Source organism: Apteryx mantelli, chromosome 4 (genome assembly GCF_036417845.1).
Source record: "Apteryx mantelli isolate bAptMan1 chromosome 4, bAptMan1.hap1, whole genome shotgun sequence".
In the NCBI taxonomy this organism is placed as follows: Eukaryota; Metazoa; Chordata; class Aves; order Apterygiformes; family Apterygidae; genus Apteryx; species Apteryx mantelli.
The window spans coordinates 76,576,822-76,597,522 of NC_089981.1; the positions used below are offsets into that span (position 1 = coordinate 76,576,822).

General features: G+C 42.6%; 1 protein-coding gene across 2 annotated transcripts in view; it reads left to right on the top strand.

The window, feature by feature from the left end:
* Positions 1–20,701, top strand: part of EVL (Enah/Vasp-like) — an 83,025-nt gene that overhangs the window by 61,344 nt on the left and 980 nt on the right. The window contains exons 4-13 of one of the 2 annotated variants that reach the window (XM_067294963.1): positions 733–796; positions 5,245–5,306; positions 9,415–9,644; positions 10,319–10,440; positions 13,445–13,505; positions 15,532–15,598; positions 16,954–17,020; positions 17,124–17,186; positions 19,464–19,530; positions 19,911–19,968. In XM_067294963.1, the coding sequence (XP_067151064.1) occupies positions 733–796; positions 5,245–5,306; positions 9,415–9,644; positions 10,319–10,440; positions 13,445–13,505; positions 15,532–15,598; positions 16,954–17,020; positions 17,124–17,186; positions 19,464–19,530; positions 19,911–19,968 (861 nt within the window). The remainder of the gene's footprint in view (positions 1–732; positions 797–5,244; positions 5,307–9,414; positions 9,645–10,318; positions 10,441–13,444; positions 13,506–15,531; positions 15,599–16,953; positions 17,021–17,123; positions 17,187–19,463; positions 19,531–19,910; positions 19,969–20,701) is intronic. The other variant, XM_067294964.1, reaches the window with a different exon arrangement.

Consider the following 20,701-nt stretch of genomic DNA (forward strand, 5'->3'; position numbering starts at 1 on the left):
CACGGAGCAGCTCTCGCACTCCTACAGCTCCATTCCTGCCCTGCAGTGCTCTGCAGCCCTGGGGTGCCCACAGATTTTCCACAGTGTAATACCATGTGTAAAACTAGAGGAAGAAAAGCTGTAGTAGGATCCAGCCTTTGCTGGAGGATGCCTGCTGCTGTGGGGCCATGTGCCAGGCATGTGGCGTGTGCTGGTAGGGAGGTAGAGGGAGATGTGCTTCCTTGCTCACCCCCTCCATGGTTTTCCAAAGCAGCCCCAGTGGCCCGTGGCTGGATCAAACCCAGTGGTCTCAGACTAAACTACCTTGCAAGCACAGAATAATCCGGGCAGGTGCGGTCCGAATGCTGCCAAGGCTAGAGCTGCATCCCAGTGGGGCAGCCCCTCCTCCCACAGGACATCCTTTGGGATGCTCCGGGCCTGCACCCTCACCAAGGGACGATTACATAGTCTACGGCTACGACAGTGCCTATGAGTTTACTGGACAAATTTGCTCACATATTTAGCCATTGGATTCTCCCAATGGGACTAAAAATTTACCTGAAGTGATAGTTGGGCTAATAGGAAATAATAAATTGAAAAAAATAAAGCAAAGAGAAAACAATAATGCTTCAGTTTTTTTTCTCATAGTAAGATAGAGAAGCAATTAATCTGAGTGGCAGCGTTTCTGGGAAGACTCAGCAATGCTGATGTTACGTTTGCTTTCCTAATTGCATTCTGTTGGTTTTTCTGTAGGTCCAGCTGCCCAGCGCCAGGTTCAGAATGGTCCCTCACCAGACGAGATGGAAGCACAGAGAAGGTAAGTGGAGTTAATGAATTAGGGTAGATTTCTAGTTTGTAACGTGGGTGTACGTGCAGTCCTTGCTTGCTAACAAGCACTGTTCTTTTTAGTCTTATCTGTTCTATGCTGATTCTGTAATGACTTTTCAAAAGGTGAAGTGAGCTGCAGCCCTAGGTAAACTCTTTGCTCAAAGGCAAGCATGAGCCATGCTGATGTTCAGAGATAAAGACAAAACCTGTTTAAAAGCAATTTGGAGAGTGTGTTTCTCAAGCACATTAAGGAAGCCTAACCTTATTCTGTTCTGGATCACTTGCTAGCAGCTGACAGTCATGTTGCCCAGGAAGCATCCTATGGACTACATGCACTCCTGGTGGTAACTTTGGCCCATCTTGTTTATAGCTACCTCCTATATTGTGTGCAGTTCCTTTTATGAATGTTTTGCTCTAAACCAGGGCCCCTAAACATCCTGTCATACCCTTCACCTTTACATGTATGTCTAGGCTTAGTGCCACTATTAGACACAGCCTTTTCTCTAGCCTATATGGGTGGTCTCCTTGACATCAAAGAGAAGGTAGGCAAGAGTTGTGACAAGCCTTCACTGTGTGCCTATCTCCATAATCAAACCATGATGCCCATCTTCTCTTTTCAGCTTTGCTGATGCAGCCAAAGTTCCTGTAACAGCTGTAGAAATTCTTGTAGCAGCAGTAGAAATTCCTGTCGCAGCAGTATCTTTGCCTTTCTATGCCAACCATAGGACCTATCTATCAAGTTCTGGACCAGGTCTTCTAGTCTGACCAGTCTGCCTACACTGCATCAGCTGTGTCAAGGCTAATGCAGCGTAGCCATGCCTGTGCTTCCTTGTTGAAGTATAGGCTAGTGCACAAAAAAGGACTCTTGTTCCCCATCTCCCTGCTCACTGCAAGTGTGTTTCTCCTGCTGTACAAGAGATGCCACAGAATATTCTGCCATAAAACATGTAGCAAATAATTAGAGAGTCTCACTTCCTCAGGAGTATGTTGCAGCACAGGAATCAGGGTCTATTGCAGCTTAGTGCCATGGGATTGTTTAAATGAGGCAGCTGCATATGCTTTTCTCAGCAGAGATGGGTCAGCAAGAGCGTAGTCAGCCTTCCAGAAGGTTTGGCCTAATGTTTGGTTCAGGTAAGAAAATAGCTTTGTAAGGATTTTAGTGGTACTCAGTTGGAAGTTGGTCTGCCTTAGTGACATGACAGACTCTCAGATCTCAGAGGGCTCTGCCTTTGTAGGCTCAACCTTTAAGCAGGCAAGATCTCTCCCTGTAGGGGTCCAGGGAGCAGCATAGCTTAATATCACATACTCTCAGAGGAGTAGAGATGAAGTGATGCAACACATCATTTGAGTTGATCCTCCACAGCTACCATTCTGACTGGTCCTTATACAAAACCACATATAGGCCAGTTAGGACATGGTCCTTATGTAGGCTATGATAGGTACTTATGCTTCTGTTATAAATTGCTCTCTATAAGATTCTCTCTTTCCCTCTCCAAAAAGTGCAAGGAAAGTGTAGGGAGATCCTGTGCCTTTATGAATAACTCATAATGGCCTGAGATTTAATGGGGATTTATATGTGACTATTAAACAGCTCAGAGGGTAAGAATATTTCACTCAAGATTTGTAAGATTTGTTTTTGGATAGCTAAACTATCATAAAGGTCAGAGAAGAGATCCTGCTATGCACCTATATGCCACACAGAGGCATAAGGGATGCAGTCTGTCCCTGCAGTCTGATTGAAAGACCTGGTCCAACTCTTGGTTTAACCAGTGGAAAGTACTGAATGTTCAGACCATCTGAAATTCAAACCTCAAATTTAGGCACCTGCTCCTTGCATTTAAAGTGTGACCAGCCTAACTGTGAAAAGTTAGAAAAAAAATCCACTGCTATGAGGCACATGGTTCTGGGAAAGCTTATTTTGCTCCGCTGGACTGGAATAAGCTATGCCAGTAGATGCACTTAGATATTGTTGCATCTGCACTAGGGATTTTTCAGCCTTAGTTATGCTAATGCACTCTTTAAGCATATAGCAGACTTAATTTTAAGCCTAGCTTTTTTTGAATATCTTATAAGCAGGCAAGGAAACCAAGTTCTGATAACTACCCTGCAAATCTGTCTGTTTAAAAGGCTTTTCTAAAGACCTTTATACAAATGTATAAAGATTATATATATGAAGTCAGAGGCTGTAATTTGTCCCCTCTTATACTTTACTCCTTGTATTCTCTTTAAGCAGGCTTGTGCAAATCTTGGTCTTTATTTAGTTCCACTGGAATAAATTTGACTTCCTAAGAGTGTAAGGACTTCTCTTTTTAGCATGTGTGGGAGGCTGTGCTTGGCACATATAAACTACATCTGCCCAGGGGCAGGCAGGACAAGCATGAACCCAAAAGACTTCAAGTGACCGTAGTTGACCCTTGCTTCTGAGGAGCAGCCCCATGTGTGTTTCTGCTCCACAGTGGCTCTGGTGACTAGGAGACATCTTACTGATCTTTCTTTCCAGGTCTGTCAGGGCAGAGTTTTCCAAGTCTGTCCTCCAGATAAAACTAGAACTTTCCCCAGGTTTAAAGAGGAGAATATACATGTCAGGTTGTTCTTCATCATCAAATTTTGTTAATAAGGGCCAAGCTTTTGTAGAGGACAGTATGCTTAGGAAATTCTTAATGCATGTGTTTACAACTGAAATTTTAGCAGTGTGGCTTATGCTGTTGTCTAGGTGATTAGCACATAACCGGCAAATAAGAGCCAGGATATGTGTTGAAGGAAAGATTTCTATTAGATTTAAATTGTCATTGTTCTAATGCAGCCAGTATAATCTGTATATCGCAGTTTCAGCCAGCTAAGACTGCTCCTCAAAACTGTTTCCCCTTTGCACATGCAGTAATTTTCTCAGGTACCTATAATGGTTTTCCAGAAATTTCTGGTTTTCTGTAGATTGCATGTCTTGAACATAAAATCAGTTTAGGATTGATCCCTCCGTAGTGAATAATTATAATAATTGATTTTCCTGTCTCTTCTATTGAATTAGGATTGAAATGTAGGAAGTTTGTTTTTGCAAACGAAGGCATTTTTTTTTCCTACATAACATGGGATTTATTTTTCTGGACTTTTTTTTCTAGCAAAACCTTTTATTTATAAATAAGATAAAATTATTTAAACTTGCTGATTCATTTAAAAGTACAAGTAAACAAAAATGCAACAGGGAGACCTTTCTAAAATGTTTTATTACCTAATGAGTCCAAATAGAAGTGTTGCCTGTAGTTAAGCAGGCCTTAATGTTCAGAATATGAAATAAGCTTCTTGCAGAAAAAAGAAGTGATTATGCAGTCAGTCATGGCTAGTCCAGATATATGTGTAACAAACTCAAGGCAAACTTGGCTTAGAAATCGTGGAAGAACATTAGAATAGACATTATTACCAAGTGCTCCATTAAGGTAGTTTCAGAGTTGTGTTTTAGTATTTTTGAAATTTGTAGTACATATCCATGTGTGTGGCAAAAACTCTGCCAAATACTCTAGTTTTTAGCTATTAATCTTTTTAACTAAATAAGTGTCAGGGAGAGTTTATCACAGGGGTAACAGGGAAAGCCATTTCTGCTGAAGTGTTACAGCGTGAGAGAGAAGACCTCTGGTGAGAGATACTGGGAACTGCACATCTTGGGAAAGTGGAGCCTGAGAAAATGCTTCTCCCGTGGTGGTTCAGTGCCTGGCAGAGCATGTTTCTTACACGAAGCCAGTCTGGTTAACCGTTGCACTAGGAACCCATGATGGGAAGGATGCAAAAAAGCAGCGGAGTAGTTATGTGATCAGCATTTATCAAGGAAACCCAGGAGTCCTGGTCCTCATGGCCCTGCTGCCCTCTCACAGATATAGCTGTTTCGGGGTATTACACGAGCAGGCTTTCAGCCAGGCTATCCAATAACTTGCTCACCTGCAAAACTTTGCTGGCTCAACAAAGGGCTTTGTTGTGCAGCTGTACAAAGTGGGTTTTGTACAGTCAGCAGCTAAACACAGATCAGACTTCCAACTACAGGTCCTTCAGGTTGCAGATTTGTAAAAGCCTCAGTAATGTGTTGTTTTATGCAAGATGTCCCTTACTTTTCACTGGAATTCCTTGTAGTTAACTACATGCTTAATTTCTGTCCTGTCCTGGGACCTGAGATACTACAGTACTTTCTTATTGACTATTCCACATGCAAAATTAAGGAATTATCTTGCATGGATTAACCAATCCCTAAAACAAGCATTTGCTGTATCCTGCAGGTGCTGGACCCTGTTCCAATTTCATGTTTCCAGGTCCATCTTTCAGGAATGGCATTTCTGTAAGGGACTGGCTCACACCACCCAAAACTTATGGCTTGAGGGCTTCTCAATGTATAAAGCTTTTACTAAAAATTATAAAAAATACATAACGATTGAGGTTTTTTCATTGTTCTTTTAGACAAGTGATGGAGCAGCAGCAACAGCGCCAGGAATCTCTGGAAAGAAGAACCTCTACCACAGGCACGTATCAAATACATGGGAACAAAGCAGATATATTCTTCTCCCTGCCTGCCTCCTCTAGCTGTAGTTGGGGTTTTTTTGTGATATTATAGAAGAACTAGACTGCTAAAAATGGTTATAGTTGTGATGCAATTTTAAAGCATTTTCAGCAAGAGACTTCAATGTGTTTGGGCAATGTGGTGTGTCACAGAGGCTTGGGTCCTGGGCGTGCAGGTGGAGCTAGGCAGATTTTGCATCTAGCAAAATTTGTATGGCAGAGGAAGATTTTTGGTGTACAAAGGGAGCCTGGCCAGGCTTCTGGAGAACAAGTAACACAGCACCTGGCAAATTGACTCTGTGATGCAAGGGGATGGTGGTATGAAGTGGTGGACATGCTGGTTGTGCCAGGTCAGGGGCTCTCCATCGCTCTGCAGCACAAAGCCAAACACAGCACAGAAGAAAATACAGCCCTACTTTTTCATCAGTGGGGATTTTGCAATAAGAAAGTGAGGAGTCTTGTATGAGCATAATGGAAAAAATGTATATATTTAATGAGCTTACAAAAATCTTCTATAGCATATTAAGTTGCACGAAGCTGAGAGAAGAGATGACAGGAATAGTTTATAGCCACAGAGTATGGCTTTGCCTGTGTGTAAGAAGGCAGAAAGCAAGCCACAATGGTTTTGTTTTGACTTTTGTTTTGAATATTAGAGTGTTTTTTTTTCATTAATCTGGCAACACACAGGAAAATTTTTCCTCAGCCGTTGTAACTTTTTAGTTTTTGACTTGAAACCAGCTCAGAGTTACACACGTGCTGTGGCCAGCGACAGACGTTGCTGAGCTCTGTTTGGGCCGACGTTATCGTGTACGATTCTGCATCGGTGAAACTGAGATGCTGCCCCAGTGCCTGCAGGGAGGGCGGCACAGCGTCGCTGGGGGGTTCCTGGCTGCCCGCCCTGCCGCACGCCCAGCGGCAGCAGCCTGCCGCTGCACTCAAAGTGTCGCTTGCCGCTGTCCGTGGAGCAACGGTAGCGTTCGTAATTCTGACTCAGCTACATGTAGGCCTCGAAGAAGTGTTAAAGCACAAAGTCCAGCCTTTGCTGCGAGGATCGAGTCTTTGCACAGCTCTCCGTTTCTGGAGTTTGTTGGAAATCCCTAAACCAGTGGTTTTTTGCACCATCTTCTCTTTGCCTTGTTTGAGTTTCTGTTTGCATTTGCTTTGCAATTCCTTTTTTTTTTTATGCCACTTTGCCTTGTTTTCATTCCTTGCTGCATATCCATTTTATTCTTTCCATTTTTCTTTTCTGTTCTTTTAGTTTCCACCCTTCAGATAAGTGTGTGCTCTCCCCCCTCTCACCACCAGTCTCCTCCTCCTGACTACAGTAACTGCAGTGCTCCTGCCTCGGCTGGTGCTGCCCCTCCACCACCACCCTGTGCCAAAGTTGTCTCTTCAGCATCTGCTGCCCCTCAGCCCACTAGTAAAACCTCTTTCAGATCCTCCCGGATAGCCAAAAAGCCCCCACAGCTTCTCCACAGACATTCAGCCTCTGAGCTGTCACCATCCCCAAGTTCCTCCTCTCTGGCCTGGCCGAACCACAGGACTGTAATGCAAAGCATCAAGCAAATCTCGCTCTCTCCACCACCACCCTCTCCTTCCCACTTTCCCTTCATCTCTTGCCAGCCTCTCAGGCGCTCCTCTCTTCCATACTCTCCTCAGTCTTCTGCTTCTCCCATCCCAAATGCACCACTTGCCCAGAAGGGCTTTCTCCTGCAGCCGCATATTCCAGTCATCCTGCCTGTGATTCCTGTCCTGCACGACAGGCTCAGAGGATCCACAGGTAAAACTGGCCAGGAAACCTCAGCAAACATATGTCTAAATGGCCATCCTGAAGCCACACTAACAGGACAAATTCCTTTAGGCTCCTCTACAACCCAGGTGCAAAGTGCAGATGGATCCTTCTTCTCACACCCAGAAGCTATGCCCACCTCCCAGCTGCCCCTGATAGCCAGCCCTCCTGGCTGCTTTAGCCAGGCTTCCTCTCAGTCCTCCCACCCACTCTGTCATCCTCCACAGCACTTGCATCAGCCCATGTCACACTCTTTTCCATTACCTCCCCCGTACGCTGCTGTATCGGAGGTGACCATGTCCAAGAGGACCCCTCCTTACATGACTTCATCAACCATTTCCCACTTGAGTAAGTACTTATTTTGACTGAGTTGTGACCTGTAAAAAGCATTAGCTTTGAACTATTTTAAAAGCCCCATTCGCACTGCCCATGAATGCTGGAAAAAGGCGTGAGAGATCCAAGATGAATCCCGCTGCCCTTGATATCTGAAACCGAGGTGGAGCGGTATAGTACACACTCAGGGCTGGTTCAAGGACCTTCAGAGCTAAAAGCAGGACAAAAAGCAAAAGTTTAAAGGCCAGGGCTCTGTAGCTGCTTGTTGTAATGCATAGTCTTAGCATATTAGCCCAGGAGGTGATTTATATCATCCACCAGAGTCAAATTGCATTTGACAGTGAGCTTGGTACAAAACCTGCAGTCAGCTGGTCCAAACTTAGCTGATGGGCTCTTCTGAAGTTAGAGGCCAGGTCTACAATAGAACTGTTTTCTATGTAGCAATACTGGTTCAGGTTATGGTTTTTATTCCTTTTTTAAGTGATATTTCTCTTACCAGCAAAAGATATAACATAAATGTTGTTATAGTTACCCAGAATCCCCTGTGCTTATATAATTTATTTCATTCTAGGAACTCTCTTCCTGGTATAAACTGTGCATTTACAGCTGAGGGCTTGCCACCGTAACTATTCCAGCAAACCTTTTTTAATGCAGGCAGATCAAGAGCGTGGGACTGTACTTTGCCTATGGTCTTGATTTCTAGTGCTCATCTAAAGCCTTCTGAGTTAGAACAATTAAGAATAATGCCTGTTTGCAATTCAGATCACACCTTTTGTGAGTTGGATCCATTCCTATTTATAACCACATATAATGCTTAAATGATGTGCCTAGGAAAGGTAGAAAACAGAGACATTTCCTTCCACTTTCTGCTAAAAGTATTATTACCACCACTGTAGGTTCAGTCTTTCGGATGATATAAGTCCTTGAAATCCATTCAGTTCAATAAAGTTAGTTTAAATTTATATCAGTCCGTTATTTTGACTCAGTTCAATTTTTGCCTCAGGCTAGCCTCTAATTAGGTGGGTGTAGTTTTGCGATTACAATTAACTATACCCACAATGAATTACTAGCTATTATTTTTGTGAACCAAATAGGATTTGAAATGTTTAAAGTATTTCTAATAGCAGCCACAGTTCATTACAAGAATGGAATTGGGAGTGTGAAATAACGAGAGAAGTAACCACAGAAATAAGGCAGTATTATAAGAAACCTTTCATAAGAAGAAAATCAGACTGCTAATGTTAAATATCATTTCCAAATGTTCCTCAGTCAAATCCTCCCTCTTTTTCAAAATAATGCTTATTGAACAATCAAACCTGTGATTATATATCAAGAGAAGCCTGTTCTGAGAGAACATAATGTAGGCAAATTCCCTTGTGGTGGTATATTCATTCAACTGACCCATTATAAATAGGTAAAATGTTGCCACGGAATTAACCACTTTTGATCAACCCCTCAAAGAGTTTGCCACTTTGAGCAACTTTGCTGAACCACAGTGTGGTTGGAGCTGGACTCTCACCCCATTATTTTCCAAGATTGGCCGAGGCCGCACACACTCCATTGAACGGAAGGGTGGATGTGTAGATGTAGCCCACGGTTCTGATGAAATGCTGATTTTAATGATGTCTTCAGAGGTTGCTGGTGCAACTTCTACACATCTGCATGTGGGAAGGTACAGCAGAGGCCTCTGTCTTCTGTTGATTTTGGCACAGAATAAAACAGTAGCCTGGCTCGAGAGAGAAAGAGGGAGACAGCTTGTTTATTAGTTACAGGACCCAACTGTAGCTGATTCACCATGGATGCATTCACCATTCGTCATCCCTCTGAATGCTTGGTGCCTCCTTGCATTGGGCACTGGTTGCACAGTCACTTCATGGCCCTGAAAAAGAGAACATGACGTTGCTCATGAGCCTGTTGTTCATGTGTGATTCATATTCTCTGCGTTTCAGGCCCAGCACTTCCACCAGGTCATCCCAGTGCTGCTGCTGCGATCCCTGCTTCGTCTGGGGGACCCCCGCCTCCGCCGCCGCCCCCCGTACCTCCGCCGCCCATGGGAGCTGCGCCCCCTCCACCACCCCCGCTGCCAGCCGGCGCCGGCCAAGCGGCTGGCACTGAAGATGGGTCAGTGTCAGGGCTAGCAGCGGCTCTGGCTGGTGCCAAACTAAGGAGAGTTCAACGGGTAAGGACATGGCGTTGGGATTCCCAGATAGGCTTTTCCCTGCTGCGGGAAGGCTTGGCTCAGCTTGATGTAAAGGTCTGCAAATAAAGCCTATGTGTATTCAGAATCCAGTGTGAAACCTAGAGGAACATGCTTCGGCTGACCATTAGATGAACGATTAAAAGTCAGCTTGTAATACCATAGCCCATAGGTAATTGAGCAGGAAATGTTTCGTATAATTTCTGCTCTTCAGGGAATATTAATTAGCAAATGGCTGCAAGTTCTTCTGTTACTAGGATTTCATTATTTCTGCAAAGTCCACCATTGTATTATCTACTAGTGTTTTACAATCATCATAAGTGGTTTAAACTGCACTGCACTTACAAAAACCAATTTAGACTGTTGAGGCCTCATGTGTAGGTGGCCACTTAGGTAAGGATTGCATAACGTAAACATAACCGTGAACAAGGAGCAGTCTGTTTTTTTCATCATCTGCCCGTATATTTGCCTCATTCAGACTGCTCCCAGGTTTATATGGTCTATATGGGTCTCCTTTCCAGTGCAGAACACATCCTACCTCTGGTTTTGGTCTATGCTGTGATCACTGCTCCTAATAATTATAAAAATTAATCATTAAGGGCATGGTCTGAAATTAAATTCTTTTTATATCTTGCAATGTTGATTTCTGTCTTAAGCCAGAAGATGGTTCAGGAGGATCCAGTCCCAGTGGGGTCTCCAAGAGCGATGCCAATCGAACAAGTAGCGGAGGAGGCGGAGGAGGACTCATGGAAGAAATGAATAAATTACTGGCAAAAAGGTTTGTATTTAGACTTCAAGTAAGCACTAGCATGAGATTGGCAGCAAATTGTTGAACAAGATATTGTCATTTTCAGTTACCAACGGGTCACTTTGGTGCCTCTTTGCAAGTCGACAGGTCTTGTATATGTGTTAGTTGCCAGAGTCCCCTGGCATTTAATACAAAAGCGTAGGTGGTGCAGCAGTGATACTTCGCAGGGTTTAGCTGCTGTAGCAAATCCTGCAGAGTGGTAACCTTCCATGACAGTGATAAATGAATGCTGCATGATTTTGCTAATTTACCAAATCTATTTCAAAGTTACTGTTTTCTATAAGAATAAAATATGAAAGGTATTTAGACAATTTTTTATGCAGCACTTTCAGGATTTTGAGCTCAAAAATGTATACAGAAGTGCAATAACAGGACAGCATCTTGGCAGGTAAATTATTATTGATTCTTAGTGTGCTTGAGACAGTCTGGCCAAGTTATTCTCCATCAAGATGAGCTGCAATTTATCAAGCTATCAGATGTTTAAAGGCACTCTGTTTCAATTATTTTTGCTTTCTCTTTTCCCCCTGTTTCTATGAGTAATGTTGTATCAGATTGTAACTTATAAGTTCCTGGTGTTACATGTTTTGGTTTTAGCTCTTAAGATTTTTTTACACATGAGTAGGGAAAGAAAAGGTTGAGTAAGACGATGAAGTGTAGTTACAGTTGTGTAGTGTGCAGAGATAAAGTTCTTAAATAATGTTGTCTAGGATAAAAACAATTTCCTGTTCAGTGGGTCTGATTCCAACTTTCCTCCATGTCCTGGTCACTTCAGAAGGAATTCTGAACATGGATCATGGATTTAATCCTTTGGAAAGCATTAAATAAACACACAGAACTGCAAAAACAGTTACCAGCAGTGTAAAACATCAAATGTATAGTTTTCTCTCTTCTTAAAATTAAAATAGTTTTAATAGCTTTTAATTAAAGTAGTTATTTACTGGTTCAACTTCTGATCTGTTTTGTGCTGCCACATGTCAAGACTGACCTTGCTGGACTTGCAGACATCTGTAAGCAAAGTCAGGTTTGGTGACCAGATTTTGGGGTAACTAGCTCTGTTCGAACATGCAAGCTAAATGGACATTTCGTATGCTCGGATATAGAAATCCCTGCAAACGCCCATGTCATTGTCTGTGGTTCTAGTCTAAAATGTACACAAATATGGCTTTCAGCAGTGGGATCCAGATTCTTTAGTTGTTCAGGGTCAAATTACTTCAGGATTTTAACAAAAACACCTGTACTCCAGTGGGCACTGTGCAGCCAGTACTGAGAAAACGACTGAGCTGCAAATCCCTTCCCCAGGTGTGTGTCATCAGCAGAATTGTCTACTAAGAGCTGCTTCACAAAACCATGGAAGTTATTGAAAATACAGAAGTGTCAGTCAAGGGTGCAATCTGGACACATACTGTTAAACTGATACTGAGAGGACTTATCTTGGCTGCAAAACCTTTGACACTGTGTCTCAGGTTACTTTTACAAAGCTGGCAGTTGGGAAAAAAAAAGGTGTTTTTAAATTGAGTATGTTCAATACAAAAATCACTGAGCGATGAGCACAGAATCTCAGGGACCCTTTTTGGAGCAGCAAAGCACATGCTCAGAAACAGGAGATGTATCTAATGCTGGGTAAGTAACGGAGAAAAATTACTCTGAGAGCTCAGGTGATATAAAATATTGTGCTCTACAAACATTGGCCCCCATGAGAGCAGCTGTTTGTTTCAGAACTGAATTGCAAGAAAATAATGAACTATCTCACAGACCGCTGTCATTTCTAGCCCAGTTAAGTTTGTTGCAAGACATAATCTAACATTGATCTCTCACCCTGGCAAATATTTTCCTGGCTCAGGCTCATAACTATTATAACCTTTGTTCCCCAGAAATATCAACTAAAGATAAAAGCTATTCTTTATCTGGTACAATAAAATTATTAATGCAGTTGAATGTCTATAAATAATTCCCAGAAAGCACCATGTCCTATAAAAACATGCATGTATTTTACTCCTCTGTTTTTTGCCAAATTTACATCAAATCCTCTGATTTGTCAATACAGTGAGGCTTTTCTTTTGCCAATGATATGTAAAAAAAATCCTTTGACAAACTTGTGGAGGTTTTTTAAACTCAGAAGTCTTTCTAAAAGCCATTTGGGATTTGTTTTTTTTTTCCTACGGGATGAATTTTGTCCACTTCAGAATCAAGACTAAATGAAAAATCTGTCATACTGGTGTTAAGAAAAAAAATTCTACAAAAGGTAGTGTTTGCAGGTGGATTAGATCATCACAATCAAAATGCATGTGGAGAGTAGAGGTGCAGTTCCCCAATAGTCTTGAGTGGGAAATCGGATGTCCAGAGGATCAATACACAGCACATTTCTTGAGTGCTTGAAAACAAAGAATTTGTTTTTTCTTTTCTTCAGTCAGTGCAGTTAACACCCAAGAAGAAAGCAAAGGGACAGAAGAGTTCCAGCTTATTGCTGGGCTTCTAGCTTACGGGAGTGTGAATAAGGGGATATAGAACGACTGTGAAAATGATATTGCATGTGCCTGAGAAGGCAGTTTGGCCCTTCACTAGAATATCTGCCTGAGCAGCTTGGGGGTCTTTTCGTTTCTTCCAGAAGCAGCCAGTTCCTGAGCCCTAGAAAGAAGTTTTCCCTTTCTTACCCATTTTCGTACCCAACTGCATGTCCTCTCTCTCTGCTTTGACACATTTCTGTATGCTGTACACCCTGTATCCTATTAAACACTGCCTCAAAATATTGCCCCTCTCCCTGATTCATAACATTAATTTTGGATTCCTCACCACCATCCAAATCCTACGCAACCAAACATATTCAATCTTTGTCAAATTCCCTAAAATGAACTGAGTAAATAATGACTCCCACCAAAGCATGAATCAGCCTTCTTGAGAGGAGACTGGCGCCTGCTGCAGGAAATGTGTTTCTAGAGGGTTGACTGTGTGTCCTATTTCATATTCCTTTGCAAAGGAGGAAAGCAGCATCGCAGTCAGACAAGCCAGCTGACAAAAAGGAAGAGGAAAGCCAAAATGTAAGTGAAGGATTCCTTGCTGTTTTGCTCTTGCAGATACGTTGATATGCTGCCTTGTAAGCTAAAGGCCTGTACTCGTTCACATATGTGTCAGGGAATGACTGCTGATTTATTAATATATTTGTATGTGGAATCAGAAGTTAAATGTAGCTGCTCTAGTAAGAGCACACTAGAAACAAGAATTGCCTTCTTATTCATAGGTGAGATATTGTCCAAACCAGGTCACTAGGTGCTTTTTCATGATCTGCTCTGAATATTTTAGGATACTGTAGGCTCTTGCCCCTCAAGAAGATGTCATGAACCCTTATGGCAAGTCATCTGAGATCAGGTCCACGTTTCGTACTTTAAACTTGCGGCCTCAGCTGGGCTGAGCAGGATCATCAGCCATGTGGGGTAACTCTGGGTTGCCATGCTCCATGCAAAGCAAGAATCAGCTCGCTTTGGAGCCCAGCCTGCGTTTAAACATGTCTCCAAGGAGGGAAGGGGAACAGTAGATTAACCACTAAGCCATTCAAAAGTTAAAATGCCTGCTCATAACGCTCCCTGTAAAACAAGATGGAAGTTGGACAAATGGAGGGGAACTTCGATGCATTTCTGGTTTTTGTCTGCAAAAGCAATTGAGCAAGAGTTTGGATTTGATGCAGCTTTTAAGGTGAACTTGATGCTTGTAAAAGATGCTGCAATTTGAAGTTCAGCCTGCAAATTAAAGAACTTCTTTTTACCGGCTGAACTGGTACAGTGTGGGAGATCTTTCCCATGTCAGGAGAGGCCAGGCTCGGAGCTGTGTCCCTTCCCGTCGTGCTTGCCTGGGCTGCTGATCATACCACATTCATTTGGCTGGCCTGTACCCCTCGGGGAGGCTCGCTGCCATGGCGGCAATGGGCTGAAGCATCCTCTATCCAGCATATCACCTGTACAGAGATATTCCCACCAAAGACGCGATAACTGCTGCTCAGAGGAAAGCCATTCAGAAAACACAGACTGTCCCCCATTCAGAGAGATCTATAGCAAGAGCAAGAATAAGCATTTGCACTGTTTAAGGAGAAAAGCAGCTATTTTGGGGGAGTTCCTGGAGGGATCCTTCAAGCCTGGAATTTGCCTATTGCATCCTTGATTCTGCTGTGCAACTATTAATCTTAATCTTGCCCCAAAGCTGATTTTGAACCATTCATTCAGAGATGAAGGGTGCTATTTAGCTTCAAGGTATTCAGCCTCTGCTGTGTTTCTGCCATTTATTCTCGCCTTGAAGCTCTGCTTAGTTTGCATCCCCAAACTGTTAGTAGCACCAAACTGTTCAGAAAGGTGTTTTTAGAGAGCACCTGTTTATTGTGTGCAGTGGAGTACACTGTGTGGTGGGGGTATCTTCTGTCAAACTCTGTGCAGGTTCATTTTACCATACACAAGTAATGCTTTGCCTGAGTGTGCTTTGAGGGCTGTTAAATAATATTGACATGTCAAATATATGGGCCAACGTTCAGTGCTCTGTCACACTTACATAAATCCCGGACAGCAGAGTCCAAATCTGTGATGTGGTATTAATCTTCTAGTTAGTGGGAGTATTGATAGATTAAGTTACCCTGTATTCTGTTAGTAACTGGACTACTCTCACTGAAGTCAGTGGCTGTCCTAGGCTAAAAGGCTGGGATCTGACCTAGCGTTTCTTCAGGTGGCTCAATTTCTGTATTGCAGAGAGCTTCTAAATTTGGGAACTGGATGGTTTGTATTTGGACAACAGCAGCTAGCATTTGTCAGGGGAAATTCAGCCTGGGTTTGTGTACAGGGATGAAAGCGATTCGGTTCTTAGTGGAAAAGTGTCCATGAAAAATAGAAAGAGGTATTTCCTAATGTTAGAGGGAGAGACAGGTTAAAGTTTAAATGTGCTTGAGCCCATACCATGGCAGCAGCGCCTGTCAGATATGCTAGGACTTGTTTCTGTCCCACCTGTGCTCTGGCTGGTCTCCAAAGTAGGAGAGGACTCTGCGCTTCATCTCCAAAATTAAGAAACATCTTGTTTTTCTCTTCCTAGGATGATGCTAGCACCTCTTCTTCACCCATTACACGAGGTCCCACCCAGCAACAGCAGAATTCTTCAGGTATTAAATTGAACTACTACTGTTTCAGGTGTCTTCTTAAGCTAGTCAGCTCTCTCACCCCTGGAATCTGGGTTCAGTGTCCTAGTTTGGAGTGCAATAGTGGTAACTAAAAGAAATTTTCCAAATAACTAGTGTTTCAAAAACTGTATTCAGCATGAAATGGTGTCTTTATACTCTTCATAGCCAAGAAAATAACAAAACAGCTTAAAAAATCTAGTTATATGGGTCCAGATAAGTAGCTGAGGATCCGGGTCTTCCCTGCACCCGATTCCTCTAAGAACTAATACCTCCATTCTTTCACTTTTGCTGATGTAGCTGTCCTGGTTTACAAAGCTGAGGTTTTCATCCTAAACTATAATCCTTCCTTATGGTAGTAGCTTGTTGCAGTAGACCTGATCCTGAGAGTTACTAGGTGAAATTAAGGCAGCGCCTAAAATATGTTTTTCCTATGCTGATTTGAAATTATTGTACCTCAGTAGATAAACTGCAAGCCAGTCAGATTCGTTCTTTCATCAGTCTTGGATTTCATACATGATAAAAGAAATCTCTCCTGAGAGAATGAGCATTTAACCATTCCAGCTTCCTTTTGGAACAAAGCCATTATTTGGTTGCTTTGCAAGCGAAGGGGAAGAAGCCAGGAGAAAGGTGCATATAAATGAGGAACAAGATCTAGAGATTTCCTAGGAATGCCCCTAATTCTTTTAAAGAGTTTTTTAGGACCTCACAGAGGAGCAAACCCTTGTGCTTGTGCACAAGCTGTGTGTTGTTTGAGTCTTTGGAACAGTACACTTAATTTTGAACACTTTTCATGAGGGAAGATTGGGATGAGAGTACAGATTTCCAAATGCAAGATGTAGTGCAGCTTTTGAGAATTTTCTGCAAGTTAGAAATGAAAACAACGCTAAATAAATTCCCTGGAAATTTGCATGGCAGGGGTCGCACCTGTCTTTTCTTAGATACACCCACTTTTTCTGCCAACTATACAGACAAGAAACAGAAGACTTCTTAAATTAAAATACAAATTAATAAATATTGTACTGAATAAAATAAGCCTTGCAGCAATTAGTCTGCATTTCTTAATACAAATGATTTGTGCTCTTCCTCCTCCTTTTCCAGTCCTTTTAGTATCATTTAACTGTTTGGTCCCTAGTTAAAGGGATCACTAAGCAGATTTTTGCCAATGCTTTCTCTGTGAAGCAGGCAACCGTGCTCATTCAGCACTCCTGCTTTCCTGGATCCTTTTGAGTCACTCATCCTCACTGAATAAAAGCAGCTGTCTCAGACAATCAGTTTTGGGAGTTTTATTGTTAAGAAAAAAGAATAAACAGTTAGTTTTCATTTTTTTTGTTTTCCAGACTCTGGAAAGAAGCCATGGGAAAGGAGCAATTCTGTTGAAAAGCCTGTATCTTCGTTACTTTCGAGGTGAGCTGCGCGGGTTGTTCAGCGGCTGGCTGGCAGCCCGGGTAGCCCTGCTGTCCCCATGGCATGTGCACAACTCACGTCTCCTTTCATTCCATTGCTGTAGAAACCCATCAGTGGTGAAGAGCTGTGAAGCTAAGAGCCCCACACAATCCCACGTGTCTTCTAGGTACTGGCTAACAGCCTGGCTTCTTAACCATCTTGGCTTGTCCTTTGGGAAGTCACAGCATTCGGCACTGCTGTTCGTCTTTGTCACGTCTTTGCTCATTCTGTTACAATCTGCTTTGTCTGTCGCTGCACAAAGTTGGCCTGGGTACAGCTGAAATGATGTGCAAGCAAAATGCGTTGTGTCAAAGGCTTCTGCTGTGGAAACAGCCCCCTGTTCAGGAAGGCACGTGCATCACAGAAGTTAATTAAACTTAAGCAAGTGCTTAAAGCATATGCGGTCTTGAATCAGAGGCACAAGCTTGGCAGTGTGCTGTGCCACGTGGAAGACACATTTTGGAGCGTCTTTTTGTTGCTCCAAAACCACAGCAGTTTTGGGATGACCCTGCAAATAGGAGACCAATGGTTTTCATTGTCCAGCCTCTGAAGAAATCTGAAAGCAGAGCCAGAAATGATCTGGAAGGTCTGCAACTTGGCAAAGGGAAGTTACTCCTCCATGCAGCTGCAGTGGGTGCATGGGAAAGGAGAGCAAAGCTTAGTGCAACAGAAGGGTTTAGAGGATCCCGCAGTTAGCAACACCAAACAGTAAAAAGGCCCAGCCACCAGACAGGGCACTCAAAAATACTGGGGGCAAAAGCCGGCAGCCATTAAGAGCAGAGAATAGCAGAGAAGCCTAAAGCAGGAATTCAGCAGTTCTGTCTCAAAACAGCCAAACTGCAGTATCACCCCATTCTTACCCATAGATTAAAGTTTGATATTGGACAGCTAAAAAGAGAGTTCCTGATCCAGGACCACCCTGTGTTACTGCAGTACTGAACACTGAGAGGGAAGGATAAGCTGGAGAAGGAGATAAACCACAGGCTTACATGTTTAGCATTTAGTGCAGAGAAATGTTCCTTATTTTACACTGTTACTTGTACTACAGTACTAATAGTTTGCAGAGAGAGAGTGACCAATGGCAGATACCTGCACAGACTTACCGCTGCTGGGATATTCCCTGCCCTAACATTCAAAGGGATGCACTGGTGTTAGCAGAGCAAAATGTGGTCTCTCCAGCTCTCCTAAAACCAATGTGACACCATGGTTCTAGGAAACATGTGAGAGTTTACAATAGACACAGAAAAGAACATTGTTTATCCTTGCAAATGGGAATGAAACATGGGCTATTTAAAGCAGCAATCAAGTTTTCACCAGCTATCATTTATAATGCCATTCATCTTGGGAGGAGTTCAGTGGAAAACTCCATTCATAGTTTCACACACAGAATAGTGCTGAATGTTTGCCTGCTCATATGATTTTGCAGGGAGATGAGGGGCAGGGTTTGAAAGCTCTCAGCTGTGGCCTGTTTCTGTTCCTGTTCAACTTGATGGCATCTGTATCTGTTTTTACTTCCAACTTAACTGTGAAAATGTAGGAAACACAAAAGATTTTTCCCAAGAAAAGATTGCAAGACCCAAGCATGCCCATAGCATCAGTGAAATCTTGACCAGCCCCGAGTTTGGGACCAAAAATGACAGCAAAGTTACTTGAAACATTTTCTACAAATTATATAGTATGATTCATTTTTATAGTTATTGATTAAAAAAAAGAAAGTCACACAGAGTTCAGCTCACTGACTAATGTACTCCTTTGAGCTGGGTGACTGATAGCGCCCAAGTGTATCAGACATTAAGGGTAGATTGTTTATATTTCTTGGTCAAGAAAAAGTGCCTCTGCTATGCAGTGTTATCAACAAGCTCTGCTCAGGTCAGGCCTTCCAAGGAAACAATTACTGGATTATTATTTTACTAGTAATCTTTTTCTAACCTGAATTCTACTGTTATTGTAGCAACTGATTAAAGCCTATTTGGCCAAGACCGGGTTGTTGTACAGAAAACAGACTGTGAAAGAGAGAAAAACAGACACTCATCTTGCAGATTGCCAGTGTTGTGATAAAATTCATTGTTAATAGGCTTTGTCCCCTAAAGTCATCTCAGTATTATCTAGTTTAAAATCTTTAAGAAAAAAGTACAAGTTTCATTGCAGTCTTTGCTCTCTCTCCAATGCATCTTCAATGCAAGAAGACAGGTGAGGTCGAGTGTGGGCAAGCAGCGCTGCTTGCTCTTAAAGCTGAGCAGGCTGCAGAGCGCTCCTGGGAAGCACAAGAGGGAGCAGTGCAATGGTAAAACACACACTTTCTTGCTCTGTGGTGGATTTCATCTCCTTCATCTGGGTGGCTGTAGCTTAGCATACATCACAAGGAACTGACTGGCTTTTTTATCCTCTGTTTCCATCTCTCAAGGATGAAGCCAGTGAGCAGCAGCAATGATGTGGCTATGGATGCCTTAGATTTTGATCGAATGAAACAGGTGAGCGAAAAGGTCTTTCATATTTAAGAGATTTTTGATGAGCTACCCATTTTCCCCCATGCATGCGCTGTACAAGCAAAACAGCTGTTCAGTCTTCTGATTTCCTCTATAACTAGGTGCTTATAGAAGGGATAGTTGGTGAGCAGCAGGAGAGCACAGTCTCACTGCTGTTGGATCAAAATGTCTGTACAGAAACATGCAAGTAAATATGCCAGCATCTTCTGCATCCTTGGCCTGGGACTGCAGACATACCTGTTAGTAGTGCTAGGCTTTAATCATCAGTGGAGGCGGGGGACACAGCACAACTGTGTTAAGCTTGCATGTTCTTCCACCAGTTAGAAGGAAATTCTGAGCAGCTGACTTGTGTTTTGTCTCATCAGGAAATATTGGAGGAAGTTGTAAGAGAGTTACACAAAGTGAAAGAGGAGATAATTGATGGTAAGAAAGAGAAAAATTATTATTTTTCTCATCTTTATGACTAATTTCCTGTAGATAAGATGACAGGAACTGCAGAGAGTTCCATGGTGTTCTCAGACTTTTTTGAGCAGCTCTGATTTATATACACATTTGAAGAACAAGTGTCTACCTTAACTGAGCTGTGATCATTACGTTGTATTTACATCCTTTATTTTTGTGCTGTTGACAAGCATTTTCACTCCCAACCTGTGAGAAATTCACTGTCCTGTGTTTCTCAGAGGTGGGAGTGTGTGAAAGGGCTTGCCAGTAGCCCAGTTGCATGTCAATTTATCACAATCGGTGAGCGTGAAATCGCTTGTAACCTGCCTGACGTTCAGGTACCAAACTGTCAGCCTGGCAAAGGTACCAAACTGAAAAAAATTTTCCCTGAGCATCTTCCGCAGGCTCCCTATGCTTGAAAAGCAATCTCAGACCTTCATTCTCTCCATTTGTTAGGACCTTCCAAGTAGCCACAGGCTTTTTCTAACTCAGTGAAAAGTGCAGGAGCAGTGCTAAATGGATCAATGCTTTTTTAGAAATTGCTCTGCATTATATGACTAAATGTATTTTTCCGGGTCAACATAATGGTGTGTAAGGCAGCGTAATACTGCTCTTACTGAAATACACAGCAAAATACCTATCTGAAGCCCACATTAAGGCATGTGAAGAGGTTTGTCCACGCATTGCGCTCCTATCTTAGGTTCATACAGGAGGG